Here is a 15,571-nt window from a genome sequence, read left to right on the forward strand (position 1 = left end):
TCAAAATAATCAGTCATGATTTGTTTTAAGTGAATCGCTGTTGACTCTCAAATACTTTATAACATTTGTGAATTACATTGAAAATGAATGCCATTTGAACTGGTAAATTCCCTGTTGGCTAAGGAGTGATATTGTCCAGGATGGCTTCTAGAGCTGCCCACTTTACTAATTTGTTTTGTATATAAGACCAAACAGAGAGGAGGATATTTCTTGAGTCTTTGGCTATGAAAGACGATAGCATAATAAGCCATTTCCAGGTTTGATATTGAAGTCATGGGCTATGGTCCTCAAGTTATAAGCGCATTTGAAAGTTAATTGGCAAAATTCAATGACTACTTAACTTTATGGATAACTTCTCATGTAATTTAGTGTATTAGCAAGACCCATCCATCAGCATCACTTGATGATGCTGGCAAAAGCTTGTAAAAATATGTTTGCCTTTTCCTAATGCTAGGAAATTTGAATATCTTTACTGGCTTTGGACTTTTGTTAAAATATATTTTGTCTCTATAGTAAGTTTATATTATACAGTGCTCTCTGTGAATAGTAGCATACCTTGAAATGTGATTTACTTAGAACGCGAGTCATATGATTCTGCATATGTTCTCATCCTACATATAAAATAAAACATTTTGGGCTTCATATTCTTTTCCAGCAACAAAGTTACAAAAGAGAAGGAAGAGAAAGAAAAAAGTGGGAAGGAAAAAGACAAGGATAAAAAAGATAAGGCAACCCCAGCTGTTCCTCCAGAGGCTAAAGCAACAGCTAAAGAAGTAAAGGAGAAATCAAAAGAAGAACGAATGAATAAAGATGAAAAAATACGCGAGACCAAGGAAAAAACACCAAAAGCAGACAAAGAGAAAGAGAAGATCAGGAAGGATGAGAAGACAGCAAAAGAAGACAAATCCAGGTTGACATCGAGCAGTGCTGAAGCAAAATCACACTCGGAAAAGGAGAAAGAAAAGGAGCAATCCAAGGAGAGAGATGCACTAAAGGAAGCCAAATCCAAAGAAAGTCACACAGGCACTAAAGGAGAAAAATCGGCCTCTGCTGGGTCCTTGAAGTCCCCAGTTCCACGATCTGAATCTTCAGAAACTGATAGGGGTAAGATAGTAAGACAATATATTCTGTTTCATTTTCTTTTTTATGAGAAGAACTTGAAGATATAAATTATTTAGTCCTGTTTCAACCGACAAAGTAGGCATTTAAGAAAGGAACAAGCATACTTTGCCAAAGTTAAGTTTTTCTCCAGTAATTACACCAATGGGTCTATGAAAATTTTCAGAGTTGTGTTTAATGATTTAGAAGCTATTTCAAATTGTTCATGAGCAGAGATTTATTTGTTAATTGAAAACAAATTATGAGATGAAAATCAGTTTTTCCATTTGCTTGAAGCAGTTGAAAATACAAAAGGAATAGTAAGGAATGACATAAAATCAGAAGCAGGTCATTCAGAAGTTGGCACATTCTAACTCGTAGAACAGTAGAATCATAGGGAAATACAGCATGGAAACAGGTTACTTGGCCCATTTGGTCCATACTGACTGCAGCATCCACCCTTCTATTCCCAGTTGCCTGTTCCAAGCCCCTGACCCTCACCGATTCAAACTGCATTTATTTATCAAAGTATGTATGCTGTATACAACCTTGAGGTTCGTCTTCCCAGACAGCCATGAAACAATGAAAGAAAACCATGGAACCCGTTCAAAGAAAAACGTCAAACCACCCAACATGCAAAAAAAGAACAAATCATGCAAACGGCAAAAAAAGGGGTGGAAAAACACAGAATATAAAATACCAAACCAGTGCAGCATATTCAGTTCAGTTCAGATCTAAATGCCTCTTAAGTGTTGCAATAGTTCCTGCCTCAATGGCTTCTAAATTTAAAAAAATAATAATTTTAATTTTAGTTTTTATCTTGCAATGTTCTAAAGCTTCTCAGGCACTTAAGAACATTGTCAGTGTAATTACAATTGTAAAGCAGTCAAGCATGCAACCGGATCAACAGAAAATATATTACCTACCCAATGGTGGTAGCCAAAGGGATGAATGTTGGTTGGGGGTCTGCTCTTTGATAATTTTACACTTTCTCTCTCTCTCTCTTTTCATCATTACATCTTGAATACTGTCCCTCCAACATTTCCTCTCTATGGTTTTATCATGGGCAACGCTAAGGGGCAAAGTTCTTTGTTGCTTCTTTAGCTTTGCAAGGTTTCATAATGAGTTCCCCCACTGGAGGAACTGCCACATGGAAGCTTTATCACTCTTGTGCAATTTAATAACTAATTACTTGCATGTCAAATGCAAGTTAATTAAAAGCTTTATCACTTATTTGAAATAAGTAAATGGTCGTAATCAGGAGGCATTCATGTTTCTGTTAATGGCTCCCTTAATAGTCCTTCGTTGATTGAAACCAAACCAAAATTTGACAGCAAACAACAGGAATTCTGCAGATGCTGGAAATTCAAGCAACACACATAAAAGTTGCTGGTGAACGCAGCAGGCCAGGCAGCATCTGTAGGAAGAGGTGCAGTCGACGTTTCAGGCCGAGACCCTTCGTCAGGACTAACTGAAGGAAGAGTGAGTAAGGGATTTGAAAGTTGGAGGGGGAGAGGAAGATCCAAAATGATAGGAGAAGACAGGAGGGGGAAGGATAGAGCCAAGAGCCACATCCCATTCCCATTCTGACATGTCTATCCACGACCTCCTCTACTGTAAAGATGAAGCCACACTCAGGTTGGAGGAACAACACCTTATATTCCGTCTGGGTAGCCTCCAACCTGATGGCATGAACATCGACTTCTCTAACTTCCGCTAAAGCCCCACCTCCCCCTCGTACCCCATCTGTTACTTATTTTTATGTACACATTCTTTCTCTCACTCTCCTTTTTCTCCCTCTGTCCCTCTGAATATACCTCTTGCCCATCCTCTGGGTCCCTCCCCCCCCGGTCTTTCTTCCCGGACCTCCTGTCCCATGATCCTCTCGTATCCCCTTTTGCCTATCACCTGTCCAGCTCTTGGCTCTATCCCTCCCCCTCCTGTCTTCTCCTATCATTTTGGATCTTCCCCTCCCCCTCCAACTTTCAAATCCCTTACTCACTCTTCCTTCAGTTAGTCCTGACGAAGGGTCTCGGCCTGAAACGTCGACTGCACCTCTTCCTACAGATGCTGCCTGGCCTGCTGCGTTCACCAGCAACTTTTATGTGTGTTGCCAAAATTTGACAGCTTTGTTCTTTTTTTTCCTCTTGACAGTTTAAACATGGCTATAGTTTAAGAAGTTTGAACACAATATATTTTTATTTCATACATTATTGAAACATGACCAAATTTGTTTTGCTGTATTTTTCCTGGAACGTAAAAAAAATTTTTCTCATCTTCAGCTAATTGATTTTTACTTTGGGTTAGCCAAAGATAACCCATAAATATTATTTAAAGTGCATAAGCATAGAACTATGATACTGTTTGGAAAACATTAAGTTCTAAATTTGATATATATTTTTTAACGTGGAATTATTGTGTGGAAACCAAACACACATGTTCAGACAAGAAATCTCATCCTTGTGATTGCCTCAAATCCCTTCCCTCCGGTTACTCACCCTCAATGTCTTTAGAAGCCTCTTTCTCCTTATTTATGCCATGATTCATTACAATTTTGAATATCACTGTTAAATCTCTTTAGCCGCCTTTGGTCTCTCCGTCCAACAGAACTCCTCTGTCTTTGGCATTACTTCAGTATGCCTTCTATACACCTGCTAAGACCATGAACTACTTACAGTACTGTTTTGAATCTAACAATCAGTCTGGGACCTTGCCATTTTTTGGGATAGATTTAGCATAACTTTATTCCTTTTGAACTCTTTTGTTCTTTATGAATCCATAGATCTTGCAACTTTAATAGTAATCCCAGGTTGTTCTTAAGTTTGCAAAGACTTCAATAGGTACAGCTCCATTTCTTCTTTTTTCCTGCATCTCCGTGAAAATGTTGCACTTTGGTCCTTACTGCATCTTCTTTGCAATAAATTGCATGTGTTAGTCCTCCTCTCTATTTAGATGTTCACCTTAAGCTATTTGAAATTTAAGTAGAGCACAATTTGGGGAACTACATTGTGTAATATCATTTTTATTTCCTTTTTGTTTTGTAAATTATTCCACCATTTTGGGAAGCATTGTATTTTTTTTATTCACTTTCCATTCTTTCTCTGTTTTCTTAATATAAGGAGAAAGATCATGATCTGTATGTTCTTTGTTAATGATGTTAGTATTATTAATTATATTCTGTATTACTTGGTTCTAAAGAAAATTTTTGTTTTGATTTTTCTTTTTAAATTTGCAATTTACCGCAATCTACTAGACCATGTAATCATTTTTATATTACAGAACAAAAACGGCGCAAGCTCGATTCCCACTCATCACCATCACATTCCACTACAGTAAAGGTTAGTATAGCCTAAGGAAGGCACCGTCAGTATTAGGCTGTCCTGTTTGGAATGCCGGTATTCTGGAAATAATCGTCTTCCTTCAAGTGATACAAGGTGCAAAATGGAGCCTCTGGAGGTTTCTTTTAAATAGAAAATGCATTCATTTTCTTTATTGGACTATTTTGTAAGCAAATTTTATATAAAAAAAAAGGCTTCAAGGACCTAGCGAAAATTGTAAATAGTAAGAGGAAAATCCAAGAAAGTTTTTCTTCAAAGTGCCTCAAATTGTATTAAGTGGTCAGTTTTTGAAGTGCAATAATGCTACAAGCAAAATAGCTTCAAGCTGGAGTCGCAACAAGGTGTCAGCGCTGAGAGTGAAGAGCGTTTCAGCACTGAAGAATGTTGGAGTTGTTCAGAATAACCGGATACCTCTGGATTCATCAGGCCCGCTGATGAGCATACTACCAATTCGTGCCTTCTGGGAAGGAAGTAATGGAGGGAATTCCATTAAAGTCTTTAATACCTCCTTGGTGATCTGATCTGCTGTAGTTGTGTAAATTCTGACAGCGTGCAGCTGTTGTTAGTCTCTTCCCTTCATGGGGTTGTTTTCCCTTGGGTGTGCCAGCCTTTTGAATCCTGCCTTAGGAAAATGCAAATATGGCAGCCAAGCCCACCTTCCAGCCAAGAGGGCCGATGGTGTACTACGCAGCACGAAACGTGGGTGTGTCCTAATAGAAGAATCAGGGCAGATGCTTCCTTGCACCGTTTGCTGTATTTATTTTAATGTAGATGAACCCCCCACGAATCCTTGAGTTTGCTGTGGGTTGAAACTTGGAGGAGTATGTGCCAATTCCTGGATGCAGTGCACTGGAAGGGAGGTTAAAGAGCCCATTGTGGTTTGTTGAGCTGCACCTCTTTACAAGATTAACACTTTTAGCATTGAATTTAATTGTTCACTTAGTCTACTCATACAGAAAACAGTATTCTATAACATCACATTTAAAGATTTAATTGATATTTGTTAATGTATATTTTTTAATAGTAACATTTTATATTAAGTATTAAGTAATATATTCAGGGAGTTTTATTTTGTATCTAGTAAATTAATACTTAGTTGTAAATTTAATATATAGACTACAATTATGAATGACAGCAGCATCAGACAGATTTAAATAATATATCTAAATAAGTTCGAGAAATCATTTTTATCACAGTAAATTGCTTCCTGGAACATAGACTTCAAATGTATTACTGTTATTATCCTGTTCAGTAAGCATTAACAATTCCTAAAGCCTAGTTCCTAAAGGTGTAACTGCATGTCAAGCAAGACATTAGAGTGGTCACCACCTTGCATCCCAAAGTCCTCTGGTTTCTGAGAAGCGCTGCAGCTCATCTGTCATCTCCATTCATTCCTACAGGATGGTCTCGGTGATCACAAAGAATCATCAGCAAAGGTTTGACACTTGAGCCTTATTTAGACAGCTTTTATAGGTGAACTTTTGCAGTCGTCTTATTGACTGTGGTTTCACAAACATTGTCACTTATAAATATATACTGTATTCCAGAAATGCTTTGACCCAATTTTGTTAATTGTTTTTTTTTAACGCTTTGCTTTTTCACCTGCTGTTAAGGAGCCAATATCTCCTGCTTATATGTTGATTTATTTAACATGATGTGCAAAGCAGAAAATTTGGATTTGCATGGTTAACAGTCTGATATACTTCAGATATCACAAGTGGGCTGAGCTTGAGAACAAACACCAGCATGGTTTTGATTCGGAATGCTAACTTTCAGTTTCTGCATGAGCGTGGATTGTCAGAACAATACACCTGACGTAAAGTAGCTTTATCCTCAATGAAGTTACTTGCCAGTAGTGTTTGAATTTACACTTGCCTGTCAAGATATTCTGGTGGATTTCTATGGCACTGGTGACACCTCTAAAATGGAGCACCATAATAACCAGGTGTTCAGTATCAAAATCTCAAGCTTGGGGTTTAAAGAGTCAAAACAGTTAAGTTGTGTTTAATTGTAATTTCATCTTTTTAACTACTTACATATTATTTGTATTTAAAATTGAGTCAAAACCTTTCTGGATATCTTTCTATTCCAGTATTTTTAAAAAAGGAAAGATATTTAGAGATAAAGGTGTACTTTTTTTTACCATTTTAATTGTTGATGTATTTTGGGAAAATATTTTTGATTCAGAATATTTACTTCACTTGCAAATTGTGAGATTAACAATATAAATGCAGTTGCAAATTGAGATGCTTTGCTATCATAGTGTAAAATATTGAGATTGATTAAGACATCACTGTGGTTTAGTTAATCTAATTATTATTCTGTTGAAGTACATTTGCTTGTTAGCTTGAATTAGAATTTAAAGCACACACAAACCTTTGTGAACATTGGCCATGGCAAATACCCCTGAGTGGTTTGTTAAAATTGGGCTTCCCATGAATGGTGATTGAATGGGATTGTTGGTAAGATAAGCAGAACTTTTTGAGTAAAATTCATCTATTTTGGTTACTGTTAGTGTTCTTAACTGAGCTGCCATCACTTTTCAAAACAATATTCATTTGGAAGTCTTGTTGATTCATTGCTGATATATTATTGGAAATCTGCTTGATTATTCATGAATGTAATTGATGACTTTATTGGAAACTTATGGATGAGTAAAACCTATAAATGAATCTTTTTCACCCGTTCATCTGAAGGAGAACAATCTGAAATATTTTCCATTATATGTCATATTTTGTAACTTTTTTATTTGGTAGCAAAGTAACTTCAATATGTTTGTATTTGTATGGCTGAGGCAAATTAGTCCTGAAGTGCATTATTTTATGTGATGAATTGTTATCAGTTTTATTCTGACTCATTTATCCGTAACCCTTCAACTTTCCTGTGTTACTGGTTACATAGAAGGATTGTGAGATGTAAGCAGCATTTCAGCTTATGTTTGTAATCATTACTGATTTTGAGAACAAAAGCAGAAAAAAGATGGAACTGCTTAGCAATCATGTTATATCTGTTGGAAGAGAAATAGTCAACATTAATAGTTAGAAATCCACCATCAGACCTTGTTTCTCCTACGGAAGTGGCCTAACTTGCTGAGTGTTTCCATTCTTTTCAGTTTTAGTTTTAAATATTCAGCTTTTGCAATTTTTTGGACATTCACTGCAGATTTTTGTTTATTTATCTATTCTATAATTTCATAGTTATTTGACTATTTGCTTGAAGCTTGGGATTAATATTGGAATAATGCATCATTATCAGCTTGGTATAATTTTGTTTAACTTTCTCTTTGTTGGATTTCAATAACAAAATGATTACTTGTTTACTGCATACAACTGCTCAAGGTCTTCAAGCAGTAAGACGAGAAGATCATTGGAATACTATACAGTTGAAAAAAAAGCCTTTTATTTGATCCTTTAAAAGAATTGTGACTTACTGCATTGGACAGATGTCCAGGTGATGGATTCATAGTAAACACGAGGAATTCTGCAGATGCTGGAAATTCAAGCAACACGCATCAAAGTTGCTGGTGAACGCAGCAGGCCAGGCAGCATCTCTAGGAAGAGGTACAGTCGATGTTTTGGGCCCAGACCCTTCGTCAGGACTAACTGAAGGAAGAGCTAATAAGAGATTTGAAAGTCAAAAATCAATTTTCAAATCTCTTCCTTTAGTTAGTCCTGACGAAGGGGCTCGGCTACTGCAGTAAGTGTGTGAGCACGTTCTGGACTTGTATTACATTGGTAGTATAGAATGCACTAACTCTTTCTTCTGCTGTTGGTTCCATAGGAAGCATAATGGCATTAGGTAATTAACAAAGTTTAGGGCCAGTTACTTACTGCATTTGATCATCTTCAAACTCCCAGGATTACACCAGCCAAAACTGCTGAATCTAACCCAGTCTAATTCATTTGAATGTGGTTGCTGATTTCTGTTAATAAAATTAAGTTTAGCTTAGTATTTTTGTTTACTTTTCTGTCTGTTTGTTATTTGTTAACCATTGCTTAACATATATCCAAATTTATTTATTATTGAATCAGCTACAAGGTGTTAAATGTCTCTAATTATCAGAGACATTTAAAAGCACTAAAATAGGCTTATGCCAATATCAGCAATCGTCAGGTTAGCGTGGAAAACAATGCAGCCCAGCAACCCCGATTCTGATCTAACCTAATCACAGGACAATTTACAATGATCAGTGAACCTACCAAGCGGTCACTGGGAGAATGTACAATCTCCTTACGCTTCCATTCATCGAGTGTACGCTGGCATAATCATCAATTCGTAAACTAACTATTCTTGGCCCCTTAAAGCACCAGAGTTTAACACTTTTCCCGATAACCAACAATTTTTTTTTATCAGTTCCTGACATATTTGAACAACACAACACAATAAACTGATCCATTGCTTTCTTTGAACCTGATAGAGTTGTGTTTTTCTAGCCAAGGGAACTGTTGGGCATAGCACAATATTAAAAAAAAAGCCAATTTCACCAGTGTTGTAGGTATCATCTGCACAAAATTTTTGAAGCAAGTCGGGTAGTTTTGCAGGTATCCATGCTTCTGCACTTAAAGCATCTTTCTCAATGTGTGCTTTCTTGAGTTTAATGTGGTACCTACGTTTCCATCAAGACAACAAACCATCTGTTGCTTTAAAATCTTTGTGACCTAGCTTCTTAGCTGGCTACTCTGTATATTTTAACATTGGTCTACTGACACGCACACGTTGTCTAATTAGAGTGAAAGACCATTGATTGAGGGCCTCTTCAACATCTGGATCCTTACCTCATGATTTTGTTTTTGGGATGTTCCCTGTTGTCCCTTGTGTAATGCCCATTCTTATTCAGTTTGTCTTATTGATGGTATATATTAAACGTGCATTTGTACTTTTCAGCACTTCATTTACCTCTTCAAGCTGATGATGAGTCGTGTTAGATAGATGGCTCTTATTTTGGTCCAGTAGGGTAACATGGCTAATGTCAAATCTTTTTATGGCAAGGGTCTCAAATTTCTTTTAGTCACAATTTAAAAAAAAAAGAAATTATCAAAAATGACTGCTTTTTGAATCGACACCCATCAATCCAAGTTGATAATATAACATAAGCACACACAGTATTTGCTCTATGCACAATGTAGTGACTAACAGCTACACAAGTGCATGTGACTGACCATCTCCTGTCCCAATTTAACAGTGTGGTGTCCCAAACAGAGGGTATCCCAGCCATTTTCTTGATTTGTTTTTGTTCTGTAAGAGGTGTCCCAAATCATTGAATCTTATTATGGAAGATTTCATGCAAGTAAATTTATGGGTTAATGCCTGGATTTCATATTCCTATTCCATAATTCTAGTAATTTGATTACTTAAAAAATTTTAATTTCCAGAGAAATGCCTCGGGCTTCATTTGAGTTGGTGATGATAATGATGTAATGCCAGTTCTAACTTAATTGAACACCAAGTTATCTACAAACCTTTAGTCTGAGGTTCACTTTCATGCAATATCTTGCCATCTAGGGCTCTAGTCATATTTTCCCAGTGGATCACTATTTTATTTGTATTGTGAATTTATTGCATATGATGTATATTTACACTGAGGGGAACAGATGCAGATTGGATAACCAGTTTGTAGAATACCACCATTTGCGAGTATGACCCAGCTTTTTATCTTTTTCCACTTTAAGTTCTCTGTTACAATGAAGCTTCTATTTTGTCCAAGAACCATAGCAGCCTTTGACCTGCCGTTATTGAAAAGCTTAAATTATGCAACATTTTCAGCTTTATTTAGATTGTTAGCATTCAGTCTTTTCATCTGGTAATTTTAATAATTTATTCAGTCCTTTTATATTGGCTGTTAATGCTTTTCACTTCTGCTACTGAACAGTAAGGTGGAAGTTTAAATGGCAAAGAGAATTGTTATTTAAAATTAATGAAGGAAAACCTTCACTTTACACTATCATCACCTTTTGTCATATAATTTCTGTCGACTTTGACCATATCACCTATACTTTATTCTCGCCACCTATTTATCTATATCTCTTAATCTCTTGTTTTGATCTTGCATCATTTTGAAATGTTAACTCTTCCACTCTCTGCACATTATGCCTGACATGTAGAATATTTCCACCCACTGATTACGATTAAACTTGTCTTAGCATAGCTTTGTGCCTTTTTTCATACACTTCATACTTGTTCCTTCTGCTTCTTTTTGGTCATTTCAGGTTACAGCCAACATTTAGGTGAAAAATTCTTCCCTGGTCCTTCTAAGCATTTTACTTTTTAACTTCAACCCCAGGTTTAGATTGCCATGGGGTAAGGTTTCTTACTATCCCTGTTTTCTTTGTCTCATACTTCTGTTAGTCTGACCTTAGTCACCTCTAATCCAATGAAAACAACCCAACTTATCCAGTCTCACATCTTAACTAATATTTTCCATTCCAATGCAATATTCTTGTGAATCTCTTCTGCACCCTCCCCAGTGCAATTATGTCCTTTTGTGTCATGACCAGAATTGAAGCCATTCTGCATTCTATTTATGATCTAACCCTGTTTTAAAGTTGCAACATATCATCCCTGCTCTTATATTGTATGCCTTGTTAATTGAGGATCTTCAGTTAGTTCTGGGGCCTCCAGGTATTAATTTACCAATAGTCCACTTGAGTTTAGCTATTATTAATGATGTCAACTTATTTTGTATGTCATTAATAATTATCTTGACCAATGTATTTGTTTAAAACATGGAAATTGAAATATTAGGCATAATAGAAAAGGGTTTAGGCTATCCATGTTATTGTGCACGTCTTTCACCTCCAAAAGAAATGGGTCTTGTGCACATGATGTCACTGAAGGATCCATAACAACTGGTCCAAAAAGGACTAATGTTAGTTTGTAAGTAATTTACATAATTATGCAATGAAGGGAGGGGAGTGGGAACCATGGCAGCATTCTGCCAGTGTTGCATCAGAAATATGTAAATAACGCTGGCATAAAGAAACAAAGTGGTGCATAGAATAACTGAGGACAGAGGGAAAGTTCATGTTACTGTAATTAGAATAATTATCATTTTGGCCAAAGGTGTCCTCAGCTAGACGGGGCTAGACTTGAAGGATACAAATAAGTAATTTTTGGATAGAGCTAATGTAGTTTCAGTAAGAAAAACAATTCATTGATGAAGTAATTTATTAAACGGAATGTAGCTTAGAGCAGTCCAAGTACATCTGTTTCGCAAGGAAAGGGGGAGATTGCTTAAGCAAAAACAAATTATAATGTTACCAAAAGTCATGGATAAATAATTATGTTCAGTGCAATGAGATGCAAGTAGATGAGGACCCAACAATTTGTTGGGAGTGAAAATGGAATGTAGACCTTTTGATGTCATTTAAAAGCAGTGGATTGAGACATGCGAGGTGGTAGCAAATGTGGTTGCTCAGAAGATATTTATCTTGAGGTGAAGAAATGTATTGGAGGAAGAGCGTAGTTGCAAGTTGGATGACAGAATCAATTTGAATATTCACACTGAATGACAAGATTATTGTGAAGTCAATGCAGAGGATTCTGTTTTCGTTCAAATCAGAAACAGTAAGAATAAAGAGTCTCCCTTTCTGAAGCTACATGAAACCTAGGATTGAAATTCTTGTCATAAATCTGTTAAAGACTTTGGAAGAAGGGTAAGTGAAGGTTTTAAAGTATGTAATAGAAACGCAAAGGAAAAGGAAGTTAACATATTAAACCAGCTGAATCTCTGCTTTCAGCAATTTATACCTTTCACTGTCATGCCAAAGGGCAGCAGAGTAGTTCAAAATTTCCAATTCAGAGGAGTTAAATCCATATAATTTCTTCCAGTTAATCTTAGAATTGGATTTTGAAGATTTTAATATATAACTTTAGATCTTAGTAGTATTATTGAACACTGGAAGGTTTAATTTATCCAACATTTCCTGATTTTGCTTTTTGTAGTTGAGCTGAAAATGTTTCAGTTGATGTGAAATATTGAAATTGCACTTGAGTTTGTCAAGGGAATAAACTGACTGCACGTTTGTGCACAAACATAATTTTGCTGCGTGTCTGGATTTTGAATAATCTAAGCAGTTTTGGCAGCACTAGTACAGAACTAATGCACTCTGCTTAAATGTTGCTGAATCATGCAAGTTTATTTTCAGTTATTTAGAATATACAGTATATGAACTTAGTTTATTTACCATTACCTCCTAGCTCATGCTATTTTTTGAATTGTGTCAATATACATAGTGGGTTTTGGTGAGGGTATTATGTTAATAATCCTGAAAGACTGTCATGTGAGCTATTTTAACTGCTTGCAACCAAATTTTGATGCTTTTCATTATGCAAGAAATACTACATTTTTTCTGTCCCTTTTATTTTCAGATTTTTCCATTGAGTACTTGGTAACAATATTTGATTTGTTTAAAATGTGGTGAATATGATTGGTGTCTTTGTGTTGGACAGCATAATCTATTTTGCATTCTGTTCAATCCTCTTCAGAGTTTCAATAATAGCTTAGGTTTCTGATCCTACTCTCTTCTCAGCAAGGATTTTCCACTCTTCAAGAAGGGAGGGAGGCAAAAGACAGGAAATTATAGATCAGTTAGTCTGACCTCAGCAGTTGGGAAGACGTTGGAGTTAAGGATGTAGTTTCAGAGTACTTGGAGGCACATGATAAAATAGGCCGTAGTCAGCATGGCTTCCTTGGGAAGTAACAAGCAGGATAGACAAAGGAAAATTGGTTGATGTTGTATACTTGGATTTTCAGAAGGCCTTTTACAAGGTGCCACACATGAAGCTGCTTAAAGGAGTCTATGCTTTTACAGGAAAGATACTAGTATGAATTAAGTATTTACTGATTGACAGGCGGCAAAGAGTGGGAATAAAGGGAGTCTTTTCTAGTTGGCTGCTAGTGACTAGTGGAGTTCCACAGGGGTCTGTGTTGGGACTCTTCCTTTTACATTATATGCCAATAACCTGGATGACAGTTATGGCTTTCTGGCCAAGTATCTGGATGATACGAAGATAAGTGTAGGGGCAGGTAGTTTTGAGCAAGTAGAGGGGCTACGGAAGGACTTAGACTGCTTCGGATTATGGGCAAAGAATGGAGTATGGGCAGGTGGAATATGGTGTCAGGAAGTGCAAGGTCATGCACTTTGATAAAAGAAAACTGTTTCCTAAATGGAGAGAAAATTCAAAAATCTGAGGTGCAAAGTAACTTGTGAGTTGACGTGTAGGATTCCCTAAAGGTTAAGTTGCAGGTTGAGTCGGTGGTGAGGAAGGCATTCATTTTGGGAGGACTAGAATATAAAAGCAACGATGTACTGTGAAGGCTTTATAAAGTACTGGTGAGGCCTCACGGAGTATTATGAGCAGTTTTCAGCCCCTTATCTAATAAAGGATGTGCTGATGCCGGAGTGGGTTCAAAGGAGGTTCACAAAAATGATTCCAGGATTGAAAGGCTTGTCATATGAGGAACATTTGATGGCTTTGGGCTGCTGCTCACTGGAATTTAGACTAATGAGGGGTGACCTCATTGAAAACTATCGAATGTTGAGAGGCCTCAATAGAGTGGATGTGAAGAGGATGTTTCCAATGGTGGGTGGGATCTAGGACCTGAGGATACGGCCTCAAAATAAAGGGGTGTCCTTTTAGAATGGAGATGAGGAGGAATTCCTTTAGCCAGAGAGTGGTGAATTTGTGGAATTTGTTGTCACAGGCAGCTGCGAAGGTCAAATCATTGGATATACAGTGGCAGGCAAAAGTTTGGGCACCCCTGGTCAAAATTTCTGTGACTGTGAATAGCTAAGTGAGTAAAAGATGAACTGATTTCAAAAACGCATAAAGTTAAAGATGCCACATTTTTAAAATATTTTAAGCAAGAAAACTTTTTTATTTCCACCATTTACAGTTCAAAATAACAAAAAAGGAAAAGGGCCGGAAGCAAAAGTTTGGGCACCCTGCATGGCAGTACTTAGTAATACCCCTTTTGGCAAGTATCACAGCTTGTAATCGCTTTTTGTAGCCAGCTAAGAGTCTTTCAATTCTTGTTTGGGGGATTTTTGCCCATTCTTCCTTGCAAAAAGCTTCTAGTTCTGTGAGAATCTTGGGCTGTCTTGCATGCAGTGCTCTTTTGAGGTCTATCCACAGATTTTTGATGATGCTTAGGTCAGGGGACTGTGAGGATCATGGCAAAATCTTCAGCTTGCGCCTCTTGAGGTAGTCCATTGTGGATTTTGAGGTGTGTTTAGGTTCATTATCCTGTTGTAGAGGATTGAATTCATTCTTCCCTCTACCAGTAAATGTTCCCCATGCCACCAGCTGCAACACAAGCCCAAATCGATCCACCCCCGTGCTTAACAGTTGGAGAGGGGTTCTTTTCATGAAATTCTGCGCCCTTTCTTGTCCAAGCATACCTTTGCTCTTTGCGGCCAAAAAGTTCTATTCAAAGGGTTCAAAGGAACATCTAAACAAGCCTGATACATTTTGGAAACAAGTCCTGTGGACTGATGAAGTTAAAATTCAATTAAATACCAGCAAATTCTGGAAGCAAACATCACACCCTCCGTAAAAAAGCCGAAGATGAAAAGAGGATGGCTTCTACAACAGGATAATGAACCTAAACACACCTCAAAATCCACAATGGACTACCTCAAGAGGCGCAAGCTGAAGATTTTGCCATGGTCCTCATAGTTCTGACCTAAACATCATCGAAAATCTGTGGATAGACCTCAAAAGAGCAGTGCATGCAAGACGGCTCAAGATTCTCACAGAATTAGAAGCCTTTTGCAAGGAAGAATGGGCGAAAATCCCCCAAACAAGAATTGAAAACTCTTAGCTGGCTACAGAAAACATTTACAAGCTGTGATACTTGCCAAAGGAGATGTTGCTAAGTACTGGTATGTGGGGTGCCCAAACTTTTGCTTTGGGCCCTTTTCCTTTTTTGTTATTTTGAAACTGTAAAAGATGGAAATAAAAACGTTTTCTTGCTTAAAACATTAAAGAAATGTGTCATCTTTAACTTTCTGTCTTTTGGAAATCAGTTCATCTTTTACTCGCTTAGCTATTCACAGAAACAGAAATTTTGACCAGGTGTGCCCAAACTTTTGCATGCCACTGTATTTAAGGCAGAGGTTGATAGATTCTTGATT

General features: G+C 37.0%; 1 protein-coding gene across 3 annotated transcripts in view; it reads left to right on the plus strand.

The window, feature by feature from the left end:
• thoc2 (THO complex 2) overlaps positions 1–15,571 on the plus strand; it is a 179,960-nt gene that overhangs the window by 140,878 nt on the left and 23,511 nt on the right. For 2 of the 3 annotated variants that reach the window (XM_063060950.1, XM_063060952.1), the window contains 3 exons: positions 656–1,104; positions 4,378–4,436; positions 5,837–5,872. In XM_063060950.1, coding sequence (XP_062917020.1) covers positions 656–1,104; positions 4,378–4,436; positions 5,837–5,872 — 544 coding nt within the window. The remainder of the gene's footprint in view (positions 1–655; positions 1,105–4,377; positions 4,437–5,836; positions 5,873–15,571) is intronic. The other variant, XM_063060951.1, reaches the window with a different exon arrangement.

Source organism: Mobula hypostoma, chromosome 10 (assembly GCF_963921235.1).
Source record: "Mobula hypostoma chromosome 10, sMobHyp1.1, whole genome shotgun sequence".
Classification (NCBI taxonomy): Eukaryota; Metazoa; Chordata; class Chondrichthyes; order Myliobatiformes; family Myliobatidae; genus Mobula; species Mobula hypostoma.